Genomic DNA, 27,581 nt, shown 5'->3' with positions numbered 1-27,581 from the left:
TGCTTAGTATAATGCTTGGCACATAGCATGTAACAAATACTACAATTACTTTCATTATTATTATGGACTAGGCTCTGCACTGTACTTCTGAAGAATGGGATGTCATCGAGGGAGAAGAGTTAATGATCAGCCAGTTGAAACCCTCTCTTGACTCCACAGCTCCCTCAAATTATCACGCCACCTCCCTCCCACCATTCCTCTGCAAACTCCTTGAGAGAGTTGCCTACACCTTCTGCCTCCACTTCCTCTCCTCCAATTCTCTCCTGGTTTCTGCCCCTTCACACCACTGAAACTGCCCTCTCTTCTTGAAAATCTGGCAGTCTCTTCTCCATCCTATCCTTTTCAACTTCTCAGTTGCCTTTGACACTGTGGACCATCCCCTTCCCCTAGAAACATTATCCAACCTTGGCTTAACTGGCACTGTCCTCTCCTGGTTCTCTTCCTATCTCTCTACCTGCTCCTTCTCAATCTTTTTTGTAGGCTCCTCCTTTGCCTCCCACCCTCCTGATAGTGGGGGTCCCTCAAGGCTCAATTCTAGGTCCCCTTCTATTCTTCATTTACATCCACTCCCTTGAAGAATTTATTCACCCCCATGACTTCAACTGCCATTTTTATGTAGATGATTCCCAAATCTTCCTCTCCATCCCTGACCTCTCTCCTTCTCTGCAGTCTCGCATTTTCTCCTGCCTTCAGGACATCTCTGCTTGGATGCCCCGCTGACACCTCAAACTTAAAAGGTCCCTCCTCTCTGCCCTCCTCTCTCTTTCCCAACACTGAAGACAAAGCTACTATCCTCCCTATCTCACAAGCATAAAACCTTATCCTTAACTCATCTCTCTCATTCAACCCACATATTCAATCTGACACCAAATCCTATCAGTTCTACCTTCACAACACTGTTAAAATCCACTCTTTCCTCTCCATCCAAACTGCTACCACATTAATCCCAACATGTCCAAGACTGAACTCCTTGTCTTCCCTCCCAAACCCTGCCCTCTCCCTGACTTTCCCATCACTGTTGACAGCACTACCATCCTTCCTGTCTCACAAGCCTGCAACCTTGGTGTCATCCTCGACTCCGCTCTCTCATTCACCCCTCACATCACCAAAACCTGCTGGTCTCACCTCCGCAACATCGCCAAGATCCGCCCTTTCCTCTTCATCCAAACAGCTACCCTGCTCGTTCAAGCTCTCATCCTATCCCCTCTGGATTACTGCATCTGCCGCTTCCTCCAATCTCCCATCCTCCTGTCTCTCCCCACTTCAATCCATACTTCACGCCACTGCCCAGATCGTCTTTGTCCAGAAACGCTCTAGGCATGTTACTCCCCTCCTCAAAAATCTCCAGTGGCTACCAATCAACCTACGCATCAGGCAAAAACTCCTCACCCTCGGCTTCAAGGCTCTCCATCACCTCACCCCCTCCTACCTTACCTCCCTTCTCTCCTTCTACAGCCCAGTCCGCACCCTCCGCTCTTCTTCCGCTGATCTCCTCACTGTGCCTCGTTCTTGCCTGTCCCGCCGTCAACCCTCAGCCCATGTCATCCCCCTGGTCTGGAATGCCCTCCCTCCGCACATCCACCCAGCTAGCTCTCTTCCTCCCTTCAAAGCCCTACTGAGAGCTCACCTCCTCCAGGAGGCCTTCCCAGACTGAGCCCCCTCCTTCCTCTCCCCCTCCTTCCACTCCCCATCCCCCCGCCTTACCTCATTCCCCTCCCCACAGCACCTGTATCTATGTTTGTGGATATGTATTACTCTATTTGTACATATTTATTCTATTTATTTTATTTTGTTAACATGTTTTGTTCTCTGTCTCCCCCTTCTAGACTGTGAGCCCACTGTTGGGTAGGGACCGTCTCTATATGTTGCCAACTTGTACTTCCCAAGTGCTTAGTACAGTGTTCTGCACACAGTAAGCGCTCAATAAATACGATTGAATGAATGAATAATCCAAGCACTCATCCTATCCCACCCTGATTACTGTATCAGCCTCCTTACTGACCTCCCTGCCTCCTGTCTATCCCCACGCCAGTCTATTCTTTACTCTGCTACCTGGATCATTTCTCTAAAAAGAACATTCAGTCTACATCTCCCCTCTTCTCAAGAACCTCCAGTGGTTGCCCATCCACCTCTGCATCAAACAGAAACTCCTTACCATCAGGTTTAAAGCACTCAATCACCTTTCTCTCTTCCACCTTACCTCATTGATTTCCTACAGCCCAGCCTGCACACTTTGCTCCTCCTCTAGAGCCAGCTTGCTCACTGTGCCTCAATCTTGTCTGTCACTCAATTAATCTTATTTATGGAGTGTTTACTGTGTGTGGTGCGCTGAACTAAACACTTGGGAGAGTACAGTACAACAGAGTTGGTAGATGTGATCCCCACCCACTACCAAGCCCTTTTCCACATTCTCCCTCTGTCCTCAACTCCTTCCCCTTCCATATAGGCCAGACTATCATTCTCCCTACCTTCAAAGCCTTATTAAGGTCACATCTCCACCAAGAGACCTTCTCCGATTAAGCCCTCTTTTCCCCTACTCCCTCTCCTTTCTGCATTGCCCTTGCACTTGGATCTTTACCCTTTGAACCCTTGATATTCACCCCACCCTCAGCCTTGCAGCACTTATGTACATATCTCTAATTTATTTATTTATATTAATGTCCGTTTCCCCCCTAGACTGTGAGCTCCTCGTGGGCGGTGGGCATATCTACCAACTCTGTTGTATCATACTCTACCAAGTGCTTAGTACAGTGCTCTGCACACAGCAAACACTTAATAAATACCACTGATTGATTGATTCGGCACACATGTGTCCTCTTTTCCCTTCAGACTTCCCAGATGTCCAGGAATGTGGTCTAGTGGATGGAGCACAGGCCTGGGAGTCAGAAGGACCTGAGTTCTAATCCCAGCTCCATCACGTGTCTGCTGTGTGACTTTGGGCAAGCCACTTCACTTTTCTAAGCCTCAGTGACCTCATCTGTAAGTTGGGGATTAAGACCGTGAGCCCCAACTGGGACGGGGACTATGTCCAACCTGATTTGCTTGTATCCACCCCAGGGCTTAGTACAGTGTCTGGCACATAGTAAATGATTCTCAAATACCACAGTTATTATTCTAGCTCTCAGGCTGATCTAGAAGTTGATCTCCATCAACTCAACTCTCTCTCTCATTCAATCCACATATTCAGCCTATCAAAAAATCCTGTTGGTTCTTCCTTCATAACACCTCTAGACTCCATCTCTTCCTCTCCATCCAAACTGCTACCACACTTATCCACTCATCATAGCCCACCCTACTAAAATCACACCTCCTTCAAGAGGTCTTCCCTGACTAACCCCCTATCCCCAACTATTCATCCTCCTGTTTGCCTATGCACTTTGATTTTAACTCCACCCCCACAACACTTATGTACAGGTCCATATAGTCTGCCGCTTCCCCATCTGTAATTTGTTTAATGTCTATCTTCCCCACTAGATTGTATAAGCTTCTTGAGGGCAGTAATCGTGTATACCAACTATATTTTATTGTGCTCTCCCAAGCTCTTAGTGCAGCGTTCTGCACCCAGCCAGTGCTTAATAATGATCATTGATTGATTGATTAACCATACTCCCCAAATCCAATCAACCTGCTTGGTTGATGTTACACCTTAAGCTAAACTCCGGTAAGTTCTTCTCTAAAATAAAGAGACAGTTAAATCCACCAAAAAGCTAGACAAATTAATAATAATAATAATAATAATAATAATTGTGGTATTTTTTTAAGCACTTACTATGTGCCAGGCGCTGTACTAAGTACTGGGGTGGATACAAGCAAATCAGGTTGAACACAGTCCCTGTCCCTCATGAGGCTTACAGTCCTAATCCCCATTTTGCAGATGAGGTAAGTGAGGCCCAAAGTAATGAAGTGACTTGCCCAAGGTCACACAGCAGACAAGTAGTGGAACTGTAATTAGAATCCAGGTCCCTCTGACTCCCAGGCCTGCGCTCTAACCACTAGGCCACGTTGTCAAGGGGTCCTTATATTTCCTGAGAAATTCAGATGGGTGGAATTATGAGTTTCTAGACCCTCAACTCATAGGAGGCATGGTATTTTTGGAAACATCAGCATGTTCCCTTCCCGACAGACAGGGTGGTTTTATGGGTCATAAAGCCTTGAGCATAGGAAGACCTAGTTTCTGGCTTCACCCCTGATTTGCTGTGAAGGCTGAAGCTGATAAGTCAACCTTAGTTTCTCCAGCTATAAAATAAGAAATGATGCTGTCCCTTTTGCTCCCTGAGACCTGGTGACAATCTCAGAGTAATATTTGGACTCTATAGCCCTGTTTTCAGGGGAAACACTAATGTTTCTTTATTCTGACTGTCTTGTAATGGTGTCTTTCCAGGAAAATGTAGAGTGTAATATCCTTGTGGGCAAGAAATGTGTCATTTTTGTTATTCTGTTCTTCTCAGGCAACTAATACGATGCAGAACATCAATTTGAGGCTCAATAAATGCTGCTGTTGCTACTACTATTGCTACTACTACTCCTGCTACTACCGCTACTACTGTTTTTCAGAACCAACTAAAATGACTTTCAAACCAAGGTTTAAATTAACTGCCCTCCAAAGGATATAAAATCTCAATCAATCAGCGGTATCCACTGAACACTTATCGTGTGTAAAACATTGTACTAAGCACTTGGGAGTGCACAATAACATCAGAGAATCCTGGCTCTGCCAATTGTCAGCTGTGTGACTTTGGGCAAGTCACAACTTCTCTGTGCCGCTGTTACCTCATCTGTAAAATGGGGATGAAGACTGTGAGCCCCACGTGGGACAATCTGATTACCTTGTATCCTCCCCAAGGCTTAAAACAGTGCTTTGCACACAGCACTTAACAAATGCTGTCATTATTATTATTTATTATTCCCTGCCCAACAGGAGCTTACAGTCTAGAGGGACTCTAATTTTTAAAAAATCTGCTGCTCTTTTTTGATGGATGCAAGGAGCATCTTTCCTATATTTCTGGTTACCTACTAATGCTCTGGGTTTGGAGGGGATAAGCGTCTTCTCCACTCTCCTGCTCAAAGTCTCCCCTAGGCATGATGCCCTTTGCAGCAACAGGTGACACCAGGTTCCTATCGCAACTCTAAAATGTGATTCAGGCCTCTAGCAAAGCATGGACAAAGCCAGAAACCAGGTCTCCCATGGTCAGGGCTTTATGGCCCATAAAAACACCCTGCTTGTCTGGAAGGGAAGTTACCGGGGTTTCCATAATACCTGCCGAGAACCAATGTACAGATACTTATAAGGAGGTGCATTGACAGGTACCTGCTGGGTTAACCCACCTCTAGCCGTGCCTGCAAATGGCATCATGGACTATATTTACACCCGGGCACAGAGTTGTGTAGTAGCAGCTCTACATCACCAAAATATGTAGAAACCTGCAGAGGATTGCCCCCCCCCCCCCCCCCCCCCCCCCCCCCCCCCCCCCCCCCCCCCCCCGTCGGTTTACACATGTCCACCCTCTACTCTCTCCCCACACCCACTATGGTAGCAAAATTGAGGCTCCTCAGTTCCATAAACAAAAAATCACTCCAAGGTACCGGCTAGTGAAAGAACTTTCTAACGGAGAAAATTTATTGGGGATAAATGGGAAATTAGGGTATTCTATCTGAGGATTGTGAGGGACTCCGGGGCCCCAGTTTATCTGCCTTCCCACCCATCCCTAGCCAACTTACCACTTTTTCTCAACCAGTCCTGGTGTGCACCACCTTTTTGGATATCAGCAGTCATCCCATCTTTGGGGCCGATTTGGTCTTTCCCTGGCTTCTCAGTCCAAGAGTCCAGTCCCGTTTCTGACACTGCCCTGATCTCTTGCCTGTCCTTTTCAGGACTCTGGTGGTCTCCACCCCCTTCCCCCTGGCCCCCTTATTCTCCCCTCTTCCCACTGTCCCTCTCAATCTCGGCTCCTCCTTGGCCCTAGTCCTGCTTTCCTCTCCAACCTCAGGGCCTGGCCTCCATGACCCAGTTGGCCTTTGTCTGGCTCCCTGCTGTCACTCAGCCCCAGGGCACATATTTCCCTTTCCTTCCCCTTCATGGCCATGTGCACCCAATCTGAGAGTGAAAGTGATTCACTGATATTAGTACTCGTGATAGACGGATGGGAGCTAGAAGCACAGACTTAGCAATTGGGAAAACTTTATAAGCTGTGGTTTTTAAAGTGGGTGTTACTGTTCAACAGTGGGTTCTTTTGTTTCTTCTGTTTCTGTAGCTATTTTCCACTGTGAATAATTGACAAATCAATACTATTTAGCATTTCAGGTAGGACTTTCAATTTGCAAAGTTGTATTGCAGATGTGTGTCACCATCAGAGCCCATGGCTAAAATGACAAGATTTTGCATTTCTGAAATGCCTTACAGGGAGGCACCCAAATTACCTACCTCATCAGCAATTTTTAAACATCTTTAAACCAACTTAGTTGAGCAACTGGAAGCACAGAAAAAGAGGCTCACCCACCATCCCACAAAGATTCGGTAGGGTTTGGACTAGCACCTTGGATTCCTGACTCTCCAGTCAGAGCTCTTTTTAGAATGCCTAGGCCACCTCAACAACCTCCCCTGTCGATCCCCATCCTCAGTCCCCCATGTGTGTCAGCAGAGAGCTGGGAATGGAGAGAAAGCCACTCTCAGTGCCTTCTTATGCAGTTGGAGAACAAAAGCCGGGATCCAAGCTGCCCCAGTCGTGCCTGAGGGCAAAACAGATGCAAAATTTTTATGAAATCAGAGATGAAGGAGGTCAGGGAAATGAGTGCTACCCTCTTGCCTGATTCAGACATAGCTGCGTGAGACTGGGACCTCTGAAAACAAGGATGTGGGGATTCTGTGAGGGAACAGGAAAAGCACTGGCCACTAGTTTGAGAAAGCACATACGATACTCCAAACTTTATCCCTTAGAAACAGAATCGTTAAAGACCTTAACCTCTGCTTTCATTTGAGGCTTTAAAAGAAAATGAAGATCTAGTGTAGCCTAGTGGGAAGAGCATGGGTCTGGAAGTCAGAGGACTTGGATTCTAATCCCATCTCTGCCACTTTGTCTGCTGCGTGACCTTGTGCAAGCCACTTCACTTCTCTGTGCCTCAGTTATCTGTAAAATGGGGATTAAATCCTACTCCCTCCAACTTGGACCATGAGCCCCATGTGGACAGGAACTGTGTCCAACTGATTAGCTTGTATCTGCTCCAGAATTTAGAAGAGTGTTTGACACAGTAAGTGCTTAACAAATGCCATCATTATTATTGTTATTGTTATTATTGTTATAGCTAATGAAAGAGAAAGAGAGAAGAACATTAAAGAGTAAGCTCCTTATAAGCAGGAAACATGTCTTTGGCTTCTGTTGTTCTTTCCCAAGCATTTCATACAGTGCATTGTCCTCAGGTGCTTAATACATACTTTGGCGATTAATACTCCTATAACTGGTGCTGCACTGGTAGCAGGTTTTTCTAACTGCTAGATCTTTTTAGCAGAAGATGCAGAGAGACTGAGCAACCAGATCTGAGTTGTCGGGCTGTGTAGTGGATAGAGCATGGGCCTGGAAGTCAGAAGGTCATGGGTTGCTCTCCCTCCCACTGTCCTTAACGTGGTGGTACCACCCCCTACCCTGATTCCTAGGCATGTCACTTCACTCATCATCTGCCCTTATTTCCCATTACATCTCAGCCTGGCTAGCCACCTGACCATCCTCTAAACGCACTTTGCTTTCATGTTTTTAAGCCATTTTACAAGGATTTTATTCCCATTTCACTCAATAGTATTTGTAGAGCGCCTATTTTGGGTGGAGCACTGTACTAAGTTGTTGGGGGAGTACAAGAGTCAGTAGACATGGCCTCTCCATGGCCCTGTCCTCCTTCAAATTTCTGCTCAAGAGAAAGCAGTTTGGCTTTGTGGAAAGAGTACAGGCCGGGAGTCAGAAGGACCTGAGTTCTCATCCCGGCTCTGCCACATGTCTGCTGTGTGACCTTGAGCAAGTCACTTAGCTTCTCTGTGCCTGTTACCTCATCCACAAAAAATGAGGATTAAGGGTTTGAACCCCATGTGGGATAGAGACTGTGTACAACCTGATTAATTGGTATCCGCCCCAGCACTTAGAATAGTGCTTGGCACATAGTAAGTGCTTAACAATATATTTACTATAGAACTGAATGTATGGTTGGGGTATGAAAGGGACGTATATGTTCCTGGCTTGTGTAATTATATTTAGAATGTAAAATGATACAAGAAGTCTTCCCAGACTGAGCCCCGCTTTTCCTCTGCTCCTCCCCTTCCCATCGCCCCTACTCCCTCCCTCTGCTCTATCCCCCTCCCTGCCCCATGGCACTTGTGTATATATGTATATACTTATTATTCTATTTATTTTATTAATGATGTGTATATATAAATCTATTTATATTGATGCTATTGATGCCTGTCTACTTGTTTTGTTGTCTGCATACAGTAAGCGCTCAATAAATATGATTGAAAGAATGAATGAATGAATGAATTTCTCTGTTACACTGCCTGACTGGAGGGCAGGGACTATGTCTTCTTCATTTGCTGTCGCTCCTCACAGCACCTAGCAATGTGCTCTGTATAAGTGGGGGCTCAATCCATGTTGACCAACGGATCGAGAGAGGTTGAGGGGCTGGGACTCGCTAACTGCTCATTTCACCATTTACAGAAAAGGGAATGAAGTCTGATTGCCATACTGGGTCTTCTCCCGTATAAAGCAGGCCCACTCCCACAACTGTCCTGGGACCCTTTTCCAAGATGTGGGAGGGATGTGGAGAGGGAGTCCGCCCCCCTCCCCCCCCCAATACCACCACAGCTGTTTCTGTCCCACAGGCAAGACAGAGGTCTTCAGTTTCTGAGCTGCCAATCCGGGCCCCTTTCATAGGCCCAGCAATGCAAACCTATTACCAAATGTCTGAGAATGCTGCCCATTATCCAATTCACAGAGCACAATGGATCACACGCCTGCAGCCCATAGGAAAGATCACCCTAGAAGCTACAGAAACCCCAATCCTCAGTCATAGAGAGGGAAGTCAGAGGCTGAATGTCTGGTTTAAAACATGTTGGATGCATATGTGAGCCAAGGGTGGGCTTCCCATTCGAGCCACCATTTTTAAAGTGTTCTGGGTTGTTGTAAAGAAGGTAGGAAAGAAAGAAAAATGGGACAGTCTCCAAGACAGGAAGATACACTACCCCAAAAGGAGGATGCTGTGATGCACTGATAATGGAAGACATGTGGAGCTTGGAATCAGAAAGGTCAGGAATGTCTTTGGCTCGCCAAGATAGTGGTATCTTACTGAAATTAGGGCTGGAAAATGCCTCCCCTGACCCAGGAAGAAAAGAGCAGGGGCATTTGGCATTTTAAGTAGGAATATTATAACAGTGTCAGTCTATCAGGCTGTAGTGAGCCAAACTTGTGAGGGTGCTGAAAGTTTTGCATTCTGCATGGGGCAATTGGGTTCACTGAAGGTGACCTGCCTCTCAGAGTGGGGATGTTTGTGTTTAGACAAACCATCTCCAGGCAAGTAAACCAAGCTGCCGGCTTTGAATTTAATTTGCAGAAAACAAACAGAAGCTATAATGACAATAATTTCAGAGTGTCCCACGCTGGAGGATGCCATCCCAGTAGTTAGTCCCGCACAGAATTCTCACCCCTAACACTCACCCTAGTGGTGGAAAACGCAGATCATTGAGAACCCTTGCCTTGCTATTTACTACCAGATATGTTTTCCAATTTGAAACATTGGTTTGATGGAAGATTTGTCTCTTTTTACTCTTTCCTGTCTTGGTTTTAACCGTATTTAATTTTGGCTTATCCTGACCAGAAAAATATTCTAGAACTGTTAGTGATGGCTTGAGGGTGAAATCTCGATGTAATGTTCATTGAAGTGTGGAAGTTTTCAAACTTACCTGTTTGTTCTATCATCAGCTGGCATAGACAGAAAAGAATCAACTTTTCCTACTGTATTTCTGGGTTCTTTTCTGCCCCAATGAGGGAGAATGAATCTGATGGACAGAGCCATGATTTGGGAGCAGGGATTCTGGGTTCTTGCCCTGGCTCTCATCTCAGACTCAGCATATGAAATATAAGTGATTTTGGAATCTGGCTATTGGAGGTTCTGTTTCTGCTCTTGCACAAGAGCAAAGGTAGGATACTAATGTGGCCCATCTCCTACCAAAGGCAGTGAGACTCTCTCCAAAAAGAAGTAAAGCAGTGTTTAGACACTCTGTAGGTGGTCAATAAATGTTAGTTTTCATTCTCATTAGCTTCTAATTAATAGGTATTAGAATGGCTCTATCTCTTTCTAAATTTCTTTTTTGAGAGAGCTATTAGGCCTCCATTTTTTTGCACCTGAATCTTGGCAAGTTGAATGGTGATGGGAGATGATTTAGCCCCTGGGCAACATGACCTAGCATTTCAGGGCCATGTTGTTTTTCTCTTTTACACTGCAGAGTTCATGGGCATGTAAGTGCAGTAAGCCAATTTGGTCAGGAACTGCAGGCACAAAATGAGAAGGGGAGGATGAGAAAACAGTTGGACAATATTTTTTTTAAAATCAAGATTTGCTTAATAAAATTTTCCCTAGAAATTCTAGGTGCCCAACTAGGTTCACAATTGCTGTAAACCTCCAGCCTATGCGAGGTTGGGTTTTGGGGTTTTTTTTGTATTGCCTTTTTAAATCTAAGAAAAACATTTCCCCCTCATTATATGGGTACAGTTCGTCTTACCTGCTAGACTCCTGGCTTTAAAATGGTGCTAACAAGAGGTTCAGTGGAGATAAGCTTCAGATTGGTGGTCTCTGGAAAGTGCTTTCTGAGATGCAGTATGTTGTCCTGAAAACGGTATGCTTTGCCTAAAGGAGATTGAAAAATAAATAACATCGCCAAATGTGTTTCTACTGAAAATATTCTTCTAGTACTAAAAAATTCTGGTATGGTTCAGGGAAATACTCCATTTTCTTCAGGTTTTAAACAAGTGGAAATGTCATGGGATCTGAGATCTGACAGCTCTTTTGTGGAGCACATAGAAGCAAGAAATCGAGAAATCTGGAAACTGTTACCTTTACATTTTACTGTTCCAGCCCTGGTCCTATGCAGTAAACTGATCCATTGTGAACCTCACCTTACGACTCTTCTCCCAACACCTTTAACCCACAGATCTCGAAGCACTTTTCCCACATCGAGGAAACACTATGGAATCCTTCTGAGGCATATTCGTCTCCAGCATCAGGGAAAATTATACACCTGTGTCCTCAAAGAGCTTACATTTTAAGTGGCAGAATGAGGGCCCGGGGCCCTGGATTATAGTTCCCAAGTTCCAAATTAACTTTGTCAGATGCTTTCCATTCATCATACCCTTCTTTTCTCATCCCTAGCCCACAACATTACTTAGTTCGGAAGTTAGCAATCATGTTTTTAGTGATATTTGTTAAGGGCTTACTTATGTCAAATGTCATTCTAAATGCTGGGGTAGATAAAAGTTAAGCAGGTTAGGCACAGTCCCTGTCCCATATGGGGCTCATAGTTTTAAGTTACCTTGTCCCCCCCTTCACTTCTCTCCTTTTACGTCCCACCCTGCACACTTCACTCTTCTAGTGCTAACCTTCTTGCTGTGCCTCATTCTCACCCGTCTCACTACCGACCCCTGGCCAATGTCCTGCCTCTGGCCTGGAATGCCCTCCTTCCTCAAATCCGCCAGACAATTACTCTCCCCCACCTTCAAAGCCTTATTGGAGGCACATCTCCAAGAGGCCTTCCCAGACTAGGCCACACCTTTCCTCATCTCCCACCCCCTTCTGCATCACCCTGACTTGCTCCCTTTGCTCTCTCTGTACACCTCCCCACCAGGCCCACAGCATTTATGTGTATATCTGTAATTATATTGATTTGTATTGATGTCTGTCTCCCCCCTCTAGACTGTGAGCTTGTTGTGGGCAGGGATTGTCACGGTTTATTGTTGTTCTTTCCCAAGAGCTTAGTACAGTGCTCTGCACACTGTAAATGCTTAATAAATATGATCGAATGAATGGAAGAAGGATTTAGTTCCCATTTTACAGATGAGGTAACTGAGGCAATAAGAGGTCACATCTCAGCAAATTGGCAGAGCTGAGATGAGAACCCCAGGTCCTCTGACTCCCAGGACCAGGCTCTCTCCACTAGGCCACGCTGCTCCCTCCAATTTGCTTTCCAAATCCCATCTGTCCAGTAAGCTCATTGCATATTTTTCCCGGATTTGAGCAATTCTCAGAGGGGCTCAGTGGTGGGGCTACTGACTCAGGTTTCAAAAGGTAAAACAAGTAGTTTTAACTGGAAGAATAGAGCAAGAGAAAATGCAAGAGAGATCAAGCAAAACTGTGCAGGAGAGTGTGAGAGAATGGTTTTGATCTTTGGGGTTCCTGAGTACCTCCGTCGGTGGGTGAGCCGTTTCATCGACCAGTCCCTTCTCTGTCCTTCCATATCATCTGTCTTCAGAGAGTTTCCAAGCCAAGTCAGTCTGTTTTCCACATGTGACAGAGAACTTTTATCTCACAGCCTTGAAGCATTCTCTTCCTACCTCCGAGAAAAAAGCAGGCACATAAATCGTTTTGGGCTCTGTTTCACAGCCTTGATCCCGAGGGTTGACAGAGATGGGTCAATATAGCTGCGGTATGGTTTTCAGACCCAGCTTTGTATTTCCTCCCGAAAGAAACCACTAGCATATAAACACATTTAGGAGTGATCAAAACACGTCTTGCGCTAAGGGGAAAAAATGTGATATTCCGAAAGCAGTTATCTGCAAAATTTCCTTACAGTCCAATAACAGGAAAGAGGGAGTGGGGGGGCGGGGGGTGTGGAGGGGCAATTGTTCCCAGTGGGAGTGGGAGGTGTGTGGTTTTTTTAGGCCTTTGTTTTCCTTCCTGAAGTTAAATAATAGTAAACACTGCCCAGGAGAGTTTCGGCACAATCTTTCTGTTAACCTATCAGCAGCTGCAGACTCCCAATCCCAGTGCTCTGCCTCAACAGTGGAAAAGAATTCTTGCCTCTTAAAGGATGAGGTGGCTCGGCCAACCTCCAGATTAATTCATTTTGTAAAAACCAAAAATGTTCTTTGGGACAACTGGTTGATAACAAGAGCCTAAATATTTTGTCTTGCCCAGAGGTGGTGTTTTCCACATCAGGACGCTAAACTTCCGTGGCGTTCCCCTTCCCAAGTCCGGTTCTCATCGTTTGAGACGGTAAAACCGAATCCAGGAGAGGCCGGACTCCTCTCAGTGGGAGGGAGCTAGATGGTAAAGAGGAAGGAGGTACGGGGGACAAAAAAAAGACTCCCCCAGATTCACCCCGGGGTGGCATTTAATGCAGTATCCCGTGGCCCACCGATCGCGGTGCTCTTCGCAACTCAAGTGCTGAAAAGGCCGCAGGTAAGATAGCCCAGGCAGGTGTTAGGGCACGAGAGACCTCTGGCTCTATTTCATGTACACTCTACTTTTTGCGTGAGTGGAAACGACTTGGGCAGGATTCGCTCTCGCCCCCCACCATGCTTGGAGTATTTCCCCTTTCGATGTATTTGTGATTTCTACGCTTGACCCCCCCCCCCCCCCCCCCCCCCGAGCTCCAGACGGCCCGTTCTCCTCCCCTTTGGTCATTCCTCCTCGTAAAAACTTATTTGCCGGGGAAGACCGCGCTTCATCGAGAAAGCTGAGAGTTAACTTTATCTGGACTCTCGCCGCAGCCTCCCCGACTTGCAAGTAGGCGAGGAGCCGCCGAAACGCTGCCCTCTCCCACTGCCCGACCCTGTTCCACTTTGGGAGAGAAAATACGAACACGAGGACTTGCTCGTTGCCACGAGGGGCTGCCTCCGCTTGGACAGAAAACAAAATCGCCTCTAACTTAATCATCCTCACACGACGACCCCCCCCCCCCCCCGGAAGAGCGTGGGGGAAGGGGCGGGAGTGGTGATGGGGGGTGGGGGAGGCTCGTTCCTCAAGAGAGGCTGGTCGGTGGCTCTGGACCTCCCTCTCCCGCTCCTCCTTCTCGGCGTCGTCGTCGCCCTCTCCCCATCTCCGCCTCCGTCCTCGGACAGGCCGCTGAGAGGTGACGGGCCGGCGAGGGGCAGCGCGGGGGGCGACTCGGAGGGCTGGGTTGGGGGCGGTGTCACGAGCGCGGCTGGGGCGGCGCAGGAAACAGGTTTCTTCTCCTCCAGCCGCCCCTATCCCGCCCCCTCCCCTTTCTTCCTTCACCTCCCCTTCCCCCCCTTCCTCTCCGCGCGCTCGGGCTGCCCGCTCGGGCGGCTCCAAATGCACTCGGCGGCGCGGCAGCCCAGGAGGCAGCAGCATGGCTCCTCCCGCCGCGGGGGGCGCAGCCCGTAGCCTCCCGCTCCCGGGGACCCCCATGCCGCCGCCGCCGCCGCTGCTCCCGCTGCTCCTGCTGCTCGCGGGGAGCGCCGGGCTGGAGATCGAGCGGCAATTCCCCTCGCCCACGCCGACCAACAATTTCGCCCTGGACGGGCCCGGGGGCAAGGTGTACCTGGCGGCCGTGGACCGGCTGTACCAGCTCTCCGGCTCCAACCTGAGCCTGGAGGTGGAGGAGGTGGTGGGACCGGTGCGGGACAACCCGCTGTGCCACGCCCCGCAGCTGCCCCAGGCTTCCTGCGAGCACCCCAAGGTGTGGACCAGCAACTACAACAAGATCCTGCAGCTGGACCCCGGGCAGGGGCTGGTAGTGGTCTGCGGCTCCATCTACCAGGGCTTCTGCCAGCTGCGCCGCCTGGGCAACATCTCGGCCGTGGCCGTGAGCTTCCCCCCCGACGGTGGGGGGCGCCGAGCCGGTCACCGTGTTCCCCAGCATGCTCAACGTGGCCGCCAACCACCCCAACGCCTCCACCGTGGGCTTGGTGCTGCAGCCCCCGGCCGGGGGGTCCACCGGCGGCGGTACCCGCCTGCTCGTCGGGGCCACCTACACGGGCTTCGGCAGCCAGTTCTTCCCCCGCAACCAGAGCCTGGAGGACCACCGCTTCGAGAACACGCCCGAGATCGCCATCCGCTCGCTCGATGCCCGCGGCGACCTGGCCAAGCTGTTCACCTTCGACCTCAACCCCTCCGACGACAATATCCTCAAAATCAAGCAAGGCGCCAAGGCTCGCCACAAGCTGGGCTTCGTCCGCGCCTTCCTGCACCGGGGCAGCGGCGGCCGGGCGGCCCGCCGCCCGGCCGCCTTCGCCTACTTGGCCCTGAACAGCGAGGCCAACGCGGGCGACAAGGAGAGCCACTCGCACAGCCTGCTGGCCCGCATCTGCCTGGCCGCGGGGCCCGGGGCGGGCGCCGCCGCCGAGACCAAGAAGCTCACTGAGTCCTACATCCAGCTGCGGCTGCACTGCGGGGGCCCGGCGGGTGGAGAGGTCTTCAACCGCCTGGTGTCCGTGTTCCCGGCCTCCGCGGGCCCGGCCCGGCCCGAGGAGCTGCTGTTCGGCGTGTTCGAGAGGGCGGCGGGCGGCGGCGGGGTGTCCGGGACCCGCCCGCAGTCCGCCCTGTGCGTCTTTCGCTTCGCCGACATCGAGGGCGCCATCCGGGCCGCCCGCAACGCCTGCTTTGTAGCCCCCTCGCCGGACGTGGTGACCGTGCTGGACAGCGTGGTTCAGGGAACCGGCCCGGCCTGCGAGAAGAAGAGGAACATCCAGGTAGAAGGGACGGGGCCGGGAGGCGGGGGAGGACGAGAAAGAGGAGGTAGAAAGGGAAGACTCGGGGGAGGAGGGCAGCGGACAGAGCATCCCTCCCCAGCGTCTTGCCTCTAATGTCCCCTTCTCCATCCCCCACCCCCAGGTGTTCCAGACTCAGGGGTTCACCCGGGAAAGACGTAGATATACCTATTCCTTGCCCCCCCCCCCCCCCCCCCCCCCGCTTTCTAGGTCTGCCCAGAGTCCCACCCCACTTCCAGCCGCGCAGGTACCTCCAAACAGAAAAGTGCCGGTTCTAATATCTTGTGAGATCCTATCGAATTCAAAGCCAAGTAGAGAAGCAGTTATCTGCCCGAGTTTGTGCTTCCTCTCCAGAATGCAACTTTTCAGCCAATCAGATGTTCCTGCTACACTGGAGGGACTCGGAGCCTCCTCCTCCTGCAGATCCCTCGCAAATCCTGGACCCTAGCTCCCCTTTGGAGTGAGGACTGGCTGCAGGGACTATCGGGTGTCACGGGTTCTAGAGTGAAGGCCTGTTCAAATCTTGTTAAGGATTTAGAGAAGTGGGAATTAGGAAAGGAAGACCCCATTGCTTCTCTGACCCCTGGGAGAGAAGGGTAGGTGGAAGGAAGGAGGTGGCGGGGGGAGATGTCTGGTGAGGAAAGAATGAACCAATCATTGTGAAAATACCTGGACTCGGTGGATTCACTGGCCCAAATTCAGTCGTGGATTGCTTCTGGGGCTCTGAGAGGTGTCTGTCAGGTGGGATATTTGACCATGGGTTTCTTTAGTTAAAATGCCCCCTCCTCACCCCCGCCACATCTTGTCTTAAATTTCCTCACTCATGCCTAAAACTTCCCCCACATTCTCACTCCTTCTCTCCCCATCTAAAAGTTGCACCCCCCCACCCCTCTTAACTTCATCCCCCAAAGGGGCTGCATTTGACTAGCGAAAAGCAACAATCTCCAAGTGGCTCTGGGGCAGAAGAAACTCCCAAAGTCTAAGAGTTCATCTTGGAACTTGTGCTTCCCTCTGTTCAGAATGTAATTAACTCAATCAGCCGGGGTTTCTGCCTGGCTAGAAAATGATAATCTCTCCCGAATATGCATGAAAATAAATACCTTCCAGGCGCCCTCTCACGAGAAGGCATCTACGGTATTTGGTTTTAGCGCTGCGGGCTTGGAAGCCCAGAGGAGGCAACTAAAGTGCAGTGACTACTTTTTCAGGAGAGGTTTACATTCAGGATAATAATCGTGTGTAAACTCAGTGTCACGTCAAAAGGCAATCAGATTCAAGCCAAACATGCCGTGGTTTGGTTTTTTTTTTTAATCCACCCCCTCTTCCAGCAAGAATTGTCTTAATTCCCACGTTCCCCATCCCCAGTGAACCAAGGGTGACTCATAGTCTTGATTTTTCCTTTTGCTCTTTGGTTGCTGCTCTCCGCACCAAGTCAGAGAGAAGGCAGAGTCTTTCCAGCATGCACGTTCAGCCACAGCTGTTTCCCATCCTACATCCCCAAGGGTGTGTGCTTCTGTAGAAAGACAGCGTAAAGGCATATAGCCATGCGGGACACACAAGGCGCCTTGTCTCCCTGCATCAGGGTGAAAGTTTGCCGTTGTCCGAATTGGTGACTAAGTGGATGTACATACGAGGGGCAGACAAAGCAACCAGTTTTCCCCTTAGTAAGAGATGCAGACAGACTGGATGTGTTGTCTGCAGTTTCATGCCTTGAACGGGGGGAGTAGGGCATTTTTGAAGAAATGAAGTACATGTTCAGCTGGCTTTAAAAAAATACTATATGTTAAGTGCTTACTGTGTGTCAAACACCATTCTAAGCTCTGGGATAGATATGAGTCAATTAGGGTAGGACACAGTCCCTGTCCCACATGGGGCTCACAGTCTAAATAGGACTGCCTCAGCAGACAGTCAGAACGCACCTCTCCCAGGTGAGGTAGGCTTTACAGTTGGGTTCCTGGCCGTGGTCTCTCCGGGGAGGGACCGGTTCCTTCTTGAAACCAAATGGCAGGGCTTAGGCGTAGGACAGCCTTCCTCTTGTACTTCCTGGTGGCCTTCACATGATGCTGCCCAAACCCTGCCCAGCAAGACCAACGTGGTGGAGTGACGAAGGATCAGATGTCTGGCTGGTGGGAGATGACTCCATGGACATGGAGCCACCAAGCTCACTGCTTTAATGGGCCACGTTTCCCCTGCTCTTTCATCTTCAGATATGCTTATAGGGCTCCAGATCAATGTCTTCTGTCCAAGGGATAGCAGCATCCTGTCACTTTATTTTTCTCTTCTTCCAGTCAAGTCGATAATTAACATGGGCAAAGATTTGGTTCATATCAGATCCCCACCCTTCAGGGGCCAAAAACATTAAAGAACTAAATTTCTTTGCATGTATCCTTTAGGATTACTTGGGAACTTGGCCTCGGTGCTTGCTTAACGTCGTCTATGTTTTCGATTAGAGTGACTCTGAATTTTCTCTGCGTGTTGGAGAGGCACAGATCCTGCCGCCAGATCTTCGGGCCTGTCCATCTGAGGAAGATTTCCCCCTTAACTTTCCTGGGTTGAAAACGTGAGCCTGCTGGCGGTAGAGATGTTGCTTTTGTCCCTGGACTCTCATGCTTGGCCCCTGTTTGCTTTTTGCCCCTGGAGTCTGGTGCATGCCAGAGTCTGGGCTCGCTCTGCCAGGGGACAAGGGCCTGCGGAGACCCAGGAAAAAAAAAACTCAGCTCTAGTCACACAGCTGGTGTCACTTGTCATCGGACAGGGAATGGGAAAGAATCGCATGGGCTCCGTATGGGCTGGACAGTCTTCTGGGTGTAGACTCTGCAGGAGATTAGTAAAAAGCACTTGGGGAGGTCAGCTGGTAGAGATTTTCCCCCGTGGTTTGGCTGAAGTTTCTGACCCCAACCTTCCTGAATTGTCAGGGATTTATTTGTGGGATCTGATAGCCACAGAGGAACTGAGATAGTTAATATCAGCGGGCATTATATACCCTACAAAGGTTTTAATCTTCTAGAAATGGTGATCAGACGTACACCTGGACAGGGTCCTCCCTCCCCTTCATTTGGAAGGAAATTTGTCTCATTTGCTCTTTCTAAACCATTGGTGTTGCCAGCTAGTTACCAAACTGGGTTTTAAAAAATTATTATTTTCACTTCCCAGCCAGATTCTGCAGAGAGGGAAGCAACAGGCATTGTGTTTGTCAGTTCCGTAGTATTTAACTTCAGTTTCACACCCTTGAGACACTGGAATGTTTGAATCTGCCTTATTCTTTAGGTCCTGGGAATTCAGCAGGAGAGCATATTAAAGCAGAAGTAGCTTATTTGTGGTGTTAGAAATTATAGTTAAGGGCCTGTTAGTGTTTCTATTATAAATCCCAGTTTTCCAATGGTTTGTGTGTCCCGACCTTCGGTATGTTCTTTGGTTCCTTGAACAATTGACTGTTTGAACCATTTGAAAGAAAATGGGGGGAAATTAACCCATATTATAGGTTAGGTTTTTAATTACTGTAATTTTATGTTAACGGCATGAGAGGAAAGGCAAACAACTAGTCTTTTAGTGGTTAGTATGGCTTATATTTGTCTTATAAATACCTTTCAGTAAAATGGAAATTCTCCAGCAAATTTGAAGATGTACATCACAGGGACAGTGTGTGTTATATGTGACCGAGAGTTTTTGGTTTTGTAAAGTCAGTTAGAGGGGGTGTGTTATAGTTGGCTGAATAAAATTGAATGATGGTTTCCTCTGGCAGACAGATTAAGGCTAAACCCATTACACTTTGCTCCCCTAATGCCAACCTACTCACTGTACCTCTATCTCATCCGTCTCGCTGCCAACCCCTTGCCTGTGTCCTCCCTCTGGCCTGGAGCTGCTCCCCCCCACCCCACCCAGCCTTCATCTCCCACAGACCACCACTCTCCCCACCTTCAAAGCCTCATTAAAATTGCATCTCCTCCAAGAGGCCTTTCCCGACTCCAAGAGCCCTCATTTCCCCTACTCCCTCTCCCTTTGTGTCACTAATGCACTTGGATCTGTACCTTTTAAGCACCTTGATTTTTACCCCATCAACCCTCTAGGTTGTAAGCTCCTTGTGGACAGGGACCATGTCTACCAATTTGGTTGTTTTGTACTCTCCCAAGAGGGGAACCCAGTGGTCTGTGCGCATTAAACACTGAATAAATACCATCAATTGATTGAGAGAATAGAATGGTTGTTGAGTGTCAAAGGTAAGTAGTTTAAGGACCAGCCCCCTCAGAAGTAAATGGGGTGTGTGCAGGAGGGTGCAGATACCAGGTTGGCTTTCCCTTCAGATTGTACCTGTCCCAGAAATCTCTTGGGAAGAGGGAAATAGTAGTAATAATGATAATAATTATGGTATTTGTTAAGCGCTTACTGTGTGCCAAGCACTGTTCTAAGCACTGAAGTAGAAACAAGATAATCAGGTTGTCCCAAGTGGGGCTCACAGTCTTAATCCCCATTTTAGAGATGAGGTAACTGAGGCACAGAGAAGTTAAGTGACGTACCCAAGGTCACACAGCAGACAAGTGGCAGAGCTGGGATTAGAACTCACATCCTCTGACTCCCAAGCCCGTGCTCTTTCCACTAAGCCACAAATAGTAACAGTACTCCCAGGACTGATATGTGTGTGTGTGTGTGTGTGTGTGCGCGTGCGTGTTTGTGTGTGTGTGTGTTTGGGGGAAGGGAGAGGGTTGGGAGATGGAGGTTGGTGTTAGCATTCAAAGCCTCCATCCACCTTATTTTCTATCTGAAATCTACCCAGCCTATAATCCTAAAAGACGAAAAGAAAAAGGTGTCCATTAAAAAGAGCAGATACTGTTTTATTCAAAAAGCTCATGTGGATAAGATATTATATATGACTCGAATCTACCAAAGTCGGGGGAGGAAAAAAAGAGGATTCAAAGCACCCTGAAACCAACCTCAAAACATGTGAGAGCTTCTGATGGGTTTTCTTGACTCTCTCATGTACTTGGATATAATGACATGGGACAATAATGGAGTTTAGCATCTTGTGGCTTTAACTTAGGCTCTTACTGTTATTTGAACACAGTGTTTTGTGGTTAAGTAATTTGAAATCCAGCAATGATTTTTTATGAAAATGGATTGGTAAATAAAATACGCTCCTCGGACAGCTTATATAAACAGTTCCTGTGGGTTATTCACTTGGGTTTTGAAACGTAGCTTAAAGCCAATAGTGAAATGTTCTCCAAGCAAAGTGTATACCCCTCGGGGGACATGACACATCTTTGACTAACTCTAGAAAGGAAGTAGGGGCTTCTGGCAATGACCAAGTGTAAAGACACGGGGGTTGTTTGGAAAACACTCATTCTGAAGGCCAAGCTTCAAGGTCTTGGAGCCACAGGAGCAGGAGCTTTTGTAAAACCGGGGACTTGAAAGTTCTCGAAGCCTTCTAGAGAAGGAACGTAGACCTACAAGAAAAGGAATTAGGCCTACTAGAAAAGGAACGAACAAATCACCAAAACTCCAACAAAAGTGCCACACCTAAACAGGACTCAATGGAGGGGAAAAGATCCCTGGGGGAGCTATGCGCCCAAAAACCCTCCACCCACACCCTGCATATAGAAAGGGGTCCCAGATTGCAGAGAACCTCCCTTTTCACCCCAGATACACCCCAGGTTAACCCACCACACTGATTCTCCGCCATGTGTGCCAATCTGGCCTTGGATTTAATAATCTATAAAATATGGCCCATTAAGTCAGTAGGGCAATTGAAAAAAGGAATTGGCAAGGCAGACCATTACCGAAATCCAAACCAGGGTATACAAATGAAAACAAGTCAACTTCCATTTCTACCCTGACGGAGACAGTGAGTTTTCATATCCACCTACCTCTTAGCCCATGACTGTTGGGACATTTAATAACGATAACAATAACAGTAATATAATAACTGTGGTATTTATTAAGTGCTTACTATGGGCCAGGCACTGTACTAAGCACTGAGGTGGATACAAGCAAACCGGGTTGGACACAGTCCTTGTCCCACGTGGGGCTCACAGTCCCAATCCACACTTTGCAAATGAGGCAACCAAGGCTGGAGAAATGAAGTCACTTGCCCAAGGTCACGCAACAGACAAGTGCCGGAGCTGGAATTAGAACCCAGTTTCTTCTGACTCCCAGGCCTATGCTCTATCCACTAGACCATGCTGCTTCTTAAAGAGACCACGCTCCTCAAAGAGAAGGGCAGTGATGAAAGAAGGGCAGTGAAACCACCCTAGACAAGTGGGTGCCTTTCCTAGCATTTCTCCAGGGAGGGTAATTCCATGCCCTCTCTCAGGAGCCTATTCCATTATTTTACAATCCTATCTGGAAGTTCTTCCTAATGCTTAAACTAAATCTCTCCTGCTGCCATTTAAGCCTATTTCCTCTTGTCCCCCATAGTGGAAATGGAGAAGAGGATGTCTCTGTCTATCCCTATTGCATTTGAAGATCCTTATCTCATCCTTTCATCCTTCTCTTATGAGGGATGAAAAGAGCTAAGAGAAAAGAAAGTCAGTCACAATACCAGAGGAAGTTTATGGGATTCACTGTGTGATTGACACCTTAAAATGAATCACCATTTGTTCCCCGTTGGGTCACTGGAATCCAGCAACAGTCATCATTGGAAGGGAGTGAATTCATGGGGAAATAGCAAGGACCCCTCCACCTCCACCCCCAGTTTTTAACTTTCCTGAGTTGGAGTCCTTTAGATTCTGCATGGGCACAGTCAGAGCAGGCCAGAGCTTGGAAGGGATTTTGGAGCTGCCAGCAACCATCCTGGATTTAAGGAATCGCCATCATGAAACTGCAGAAAGAGGGATGGAACATTCATTCATTCATTCAATCATATTTATTGAGCACTCAATAAATACAATTTAAAGTGAAAAGAAAGAGCGCTTACTGTGTGCAGAGCACTGTACTAAGCGCTTGGGAAGTATAAGTCGGCAACATATAGAGACAGTCCCTACTCAACAACAGGCTCACAGTCTAGAAGGGGGAGATCCCCTGTTCCCATGGGTGTGGTGGCTCGGATCTCACGAGAGCAATTCATCCAGTTCCTAGCTCTAGTGAGAACTAGGTAGTTTTGCTTAGCATGTGACTTTTCCTGTGACACAGCCTAGGAGCAGCATGACCTAGTGGAAAGAGCACAGGCCTGGGAGCCAGAGGACCTGGGTTCTAATCTCGGCTCTGCCACGTGCCTGCTGCGTGACCATGGGCAGGTTACTTCACTTCTCTATGTCTCAGATGCCTCATCTGTAAAATGGGGATTCCATACCTCTTCTCCCTCCTACTTGGACTGTGAGCCCCCTGTGGGACAGGGACTGTGTCTGACCTGATTATCTCATACCTTCCCCATCGCTTAGAACAGTGCATGGCACATAGTAAGTAATTATTATTGCTACTACAGGAATCACGCCCCAAAGTGACCAAATTCCCTCTGCAGAACACAAAGTGACAATCCCACTTCCTAGCCCCATCATGAGCACATTCTCCCAGCACAACTGGGCTATTGTAGGAGCTATCTCCCAAGCCCTTCCAAGCCCAAGTTTCAAGAAGTCAGCTCCCTGAAAGTTCACGGTGTTCCTTCTACTCCTGCAGCCAGCATGAAAGAATTTCCCATTCACCCAGACTGCTGGTGTATGGAAGGAACTTAGAGTCTCCCCACAGAGCTAGATGCTTGAAGAAGGTATTCCTGCCCCCTTTGAAGCTGCAGAGAAAGCCTCGGCTGACTCCCTGAGGTCAGGGATTTCCTAAGGTTCCGGCAGCAGCAGAACTGACAGCTGGTTTTTCAGTGGATTTCATTCACTCATTCAGTCGTATTTATTGAGTGCTTACTGTGTGCCAAATACTGTACTAAGCACTTGGGAAAGTGCAATGCAACAATAAATAGACATATTCCCTGCCCACAATGAGCTTACAGTCTACCAGGATGGCGGGGGGGGGGGGGGGCAGACATTAATGCATATAAATAAATTACAGATTTGTACATAAGTGCTGTAGGGCTGGGAGTGGGGAAGAACAAGGGGAGCAAGTCAGGGTCACGCAGAAGGGAGTGGGAGAAGGTCGGGGGACCTATTCTGGGAAAGCCTCTTGGAGGAGATGTGCCTTCAATAAGGCTCTGAAGTGGGGGAGAGTAATTGTCTGTCAGATGTCGTTCCAGGACAGAGGCAGGATGTGGGCCAGGGATCGGTAGTGAGGCAGGTGAGATCAAGGCACAGTGAGAAGTTTAGCACTGGAAGAGTGAAGTGTGTGGGCTGGGTTGTAGAAGGAGAGTAGTGAGGTGAGGTAGGAGGGGACAAGGAGTCCTTAAAGCTAATGGTGAGGAGTTTTTCTTTGATGCGGAGGTGGATGGGCAACCACTGGAATTTTTTTGAGCAACGGGGTGACAGGTCCTGAACATTTTTGTATAATTTTCTTGGAAGCTGGCTCCACAGGGGCCCAGGAGTCCCCTCAGATCCTGTAACATTGTATGGTTTCAGGTGATGTGTAGGATCTTTAGGGAGACTCCCTCAGGATGCTTGATCACTTTTGAAGTGGCCTTTTCACAGATAAACTAAGCCATGATTCCGGTATTTGGATTGTGAAACTGGAATACACAGGACTTTAGGTCAACAAACTAGATTCCCCCCTTCAAGTACTTATAAATTGGCACATGTAATTTAGGCATCAAAAATGTGAGACTAGCACCCTGATGGAAAGAAGAAAGGAGCAGTTTGTTTAAACTATTGTTACCTATAACAATAGTAATAAATCAGGCAGGCAGGCAGTCAGGCAGAAACTCCTCACCCTATCAGGCAGAAACTCCTCACCCTTGGCTTCAATGCTCTCCATCACCTCGCCCCCTCCTACCTCACCTCCCTTCTCTCCTTCTAAAGCCCAGCCCGCACCCTCCGCTCCTCTGCCGCTAATCTCCTCACTGTGCCTCGTTCTCACCTGTCCCACCATCGACCCCTGGCCCATGTCATCCCCCTGGCCTGGAATGCCCTCCCTCCCCACATCCGCCAAGCTAGCTCTCTTCCTCCCTTCAAGGCCCTACTGAGAGCTCACCTCCTCCAGGAGGCCTTCTCAGACTGAGCCCCCTCCTTCCTCTCCCTCTCCTCCCCCCTCCATCCCCCCCGCCTTACCTCCTTCCCTTCCCCACAGCACCTGTATATATGTATATATGTTTGTTCATATTTATTACTCTATTTATTTTACTTGTACATATCTATTCTATTTTATTTTGTTAATATGTTTTGTTCTCTGTCTCCCCCTTCTAGACTGTGAGCCCACTGTTGGGTAGGGACCGTCTCTATATGTTGCCAACTTGTACTTCCCAAGTGCTTATTACAGTGCTCTGCACACAGTAAGCGCTCAATAAATATGATTGATTGATTGATTAATAAAGCATTCTCTTTCCCATTTCCCACTTCATTTAAAGCCCAGAGTGGTTAATTCTTGAGAGCAATTCTGTTAATAACTCTAGCAACAATAGAAAAATAGCAGTAAATATCCTAAAGCCCGACAAAACCGAAAGCTAGAAAGGGCACATGATTGCTATATTGCTTTTGCTATTGGTCTGTGGATGGTTTACAAAGTGATTGACTCTTACCGAATGCTTTCTTTCCTTGGATCTTCTGATCATTAATTTGGATTCCCTTCACCCTGTGTAATGTGGTGTTACTTGTTTCTTTTCATTGTTAGGTCAGTTGATCCTTGGAATGAATCAATCAGTGGTATTTATTGAGTGTTTACTGTGTGCAGAGTACTATACTAAGTGCTTGGGAGAGTACAGTGTAGTAGAGTTGGTAGACATGATTTCTGCCCCCTGGGAGCTTACAGTTTATAGGGGAAGACAGACATTAAAATTAATTACAGAGATGGGAAAGTTAGAGTTTCCAAAATCAGGTAGCGATTCAGCTTTGGAACTCAGACGCAGGAGTCCCAACTCCCAAGGTAATCCTATGGGTAAACATCAAGGGTATTATTATTATTACTAATTCCTACTACTACTATTAATAATGGTATTTGTTAAGTATTCACTATGCATAAATCACTCTACTAAGTGTTGGGTTAGAGACAAGATAATCAGGTCCCACACGGGGCTCACGAAGTATTGAATCCCCGTTTTGCAGATGAGGGAACTGAGGCACAGAGAAGTGAAATGACTTGCTCTGGAAAGAAGGTAGCATAAGTCTAGTAGGAAAGATCACTGGACTAAGTTGCCAGATCAATCTAGGACCAACAACTCATACTACTCTGCTATGGATTTGCTGGGCAATTTTGAATGTCATTTAACTTCTCTTTGCCTCAGTCTCCTCAGACCTAAAATGGGGATAAAACCTACTTTACCTCAGAGCTGATGGGAGTAGAAAGGAGATTGTACATCTGTTAGGCACTTTGAGCTCCTTGGAAGAAAAGTTGCTATAAATCCATTACACACTGTTGTTCCAGTTTATTGAGAAAAACTGAATCACCAACTTCTGAGCCCCATCATGTTTTTTCTTTTTCTCTGTTGAATTGGGCGGGGGTTATGAATCTCCCTTTTTCTCTGTGTGAAGTAACACCTTCCTGTAACTGGAGCGGGGAACAGACTGTCTGAAGAAGTCATCCACTCAGGGAGGCCAGTAGAATTTATTGACTTTTTTGAGCCGAAAAAGCCATATTAATATCTCACATCTGTTTAACAGTTCTGCTGGCAGACCCCTTTCCTGACCAACCATGCTTTAAACGGAGCTTTGGGGAATTCCTACTTTAGAAGGGGGTGAGCTCAGGTCTAATGGAGATGGATCTGGTGGAGTATGGAGAATTAACACCAGCATAAGAAGGTTGATGATGTGTAGCCCGAGAACTTGCTTTCGTATTCATTCATTTTCTCTCCATAAACGCGGTCCCTGGGGAGGGAGCCTCCTGCTATTTCTCTAGTGAATTCTGAATTCACTGGGATTCAAAGCTGCTGGAAGGCTGGCTAGTTTTCCTTTCAAAGGGCGGAGGGCTGATGATGGGCCGAAAGGCAGAGTTTTCTATTGGTTAGTGCTGGGGGTACCTGGAAGTCAGTTGCTACATATGGGTTGTTAGCAGATTGACTTTTGCTCTCCTAGGGGACCAATGGAGCTGCAGATACTTATTCTGAACACCCCCTCTCCAGGGTCCAAGTGCATGACTGAGAGGGAGGTGGGAGATTGGCTAATTCGGCATTCCATCCTTTCGCTAATGGATGGAGGAGTTTTATTGGTGGGGGGGTGGGGGGGTGGCAGGAAGGGGAGTAGAGCTGCCTTCTGCCTCCAGCCAGTCCACAGGCCCCAGGAGGGCAGGCACCCAGGGCTAGAGTCCTTGAGAGCTGCCTCATGGTTGTTCCTTGAAGCAGTGGTGAATCAACCTTCCCCTTCTGTGTCTGTACAGTACGTTGATCTCTGAGGAGGTATATGCACCCTCTCCTACAGCAGTGTTCAATTTTAGTTATTTGGTATGGTGCTTTTAGTTCCTTTGGTGGCTTTTTATTTAATGGTTTTAGAGAAGCAGCAACGTGCTGCATAAGTAGAAAGTTCTGCATTATTAAAGCGGCAGTCAGAAGTTCAAATACAATGGCAATCAGTTGAAGTGTAATGGTCCTGCCAACATTTATTCCTTTATAGCTTCATGATTTATTATTTTTTCAGAATAAGAGAAGGAGCAAGGGGAAAGAGAAATACACACATTCGTAGTAACTTAGCCATATTACGTTACAGCTGGAATGTTTCTGTTCCAACACTGTATGTTGTTCAAAGCACATTTATTTATATAAGTTATGTGACATATCGTTCATATATTGAACCCCCCCCCCCAAAAAAGTTGACCAGATGCTATTTAAAAAGGAAAAATCATCTAGCCTCTCCTGTCATTTGAAAGGATAATATTCCC

General features: G+C 47.8%; 1 protein-coding gene and 1 long non-coding RNA gene across 2 annotated transcripts in view; one reads left to right on the top strand and one right to left on the bottom strand.

The window, feature by feature from the left end:
* The window catches only part of LOC119919945, an 81,100-nt gene extending 68,547 nt beyond the window's left edge, over positions 1–12,553 (bottom strand). Inside the window, exons 1-2 of the long non-coding RNA XR_005447751.1 lie at positions 12,429–12,553; positions 10,754–10,878 (exon numbers count right to left, since the gene is read on the bottom strand). This is a non-coding gene — a long non-coding RNA (uncharacterized LOC119919945). The remainder of the gene's footprint in view (positions 1–10,753; positions 10,879–12,428) is intronic.
* Positions 12,554–14,338: 1,785 nt separating this feature from the next.
* The window catches only part of PLXND1 (plexin D1), a 162,663-nt gene continuing 149,420 nt past the window's right edge, over positions 14,339–27,581 (top strand). The window contains 2 exon segments of the mRNA XM_038772458.1: positions 14,339–14,803; positions 14,805–15,680. Coding sequence (XP_038628386.1) covers positions 14,339–14,803; positions 14,805–15,680 — 1,341 coding nt within the window.

The sequence above is a fragment of the Tachyglossus aculeatus genome, chromosome X1 (assembly GCF_015852505.1).
Source record: "Tachyglossus aculeatus isolate mTacAcu1 chromosome X1, mTacAcu1.pri, whole genome shotgun sequence".
NCBI classification, from domain to species: domain Eukaryota; kingdom Metazoa; phylum Chordata; class Mammalia; order Monotremata; family Tachyglossidae; genus Tachyglossus; species Tachyglossus aculeatus.
The sequence above is the reverse complement of the archived record's forward strand: the minus strand, read 5'-3'. Positions and strand labels throughout refer to the sequence as shown.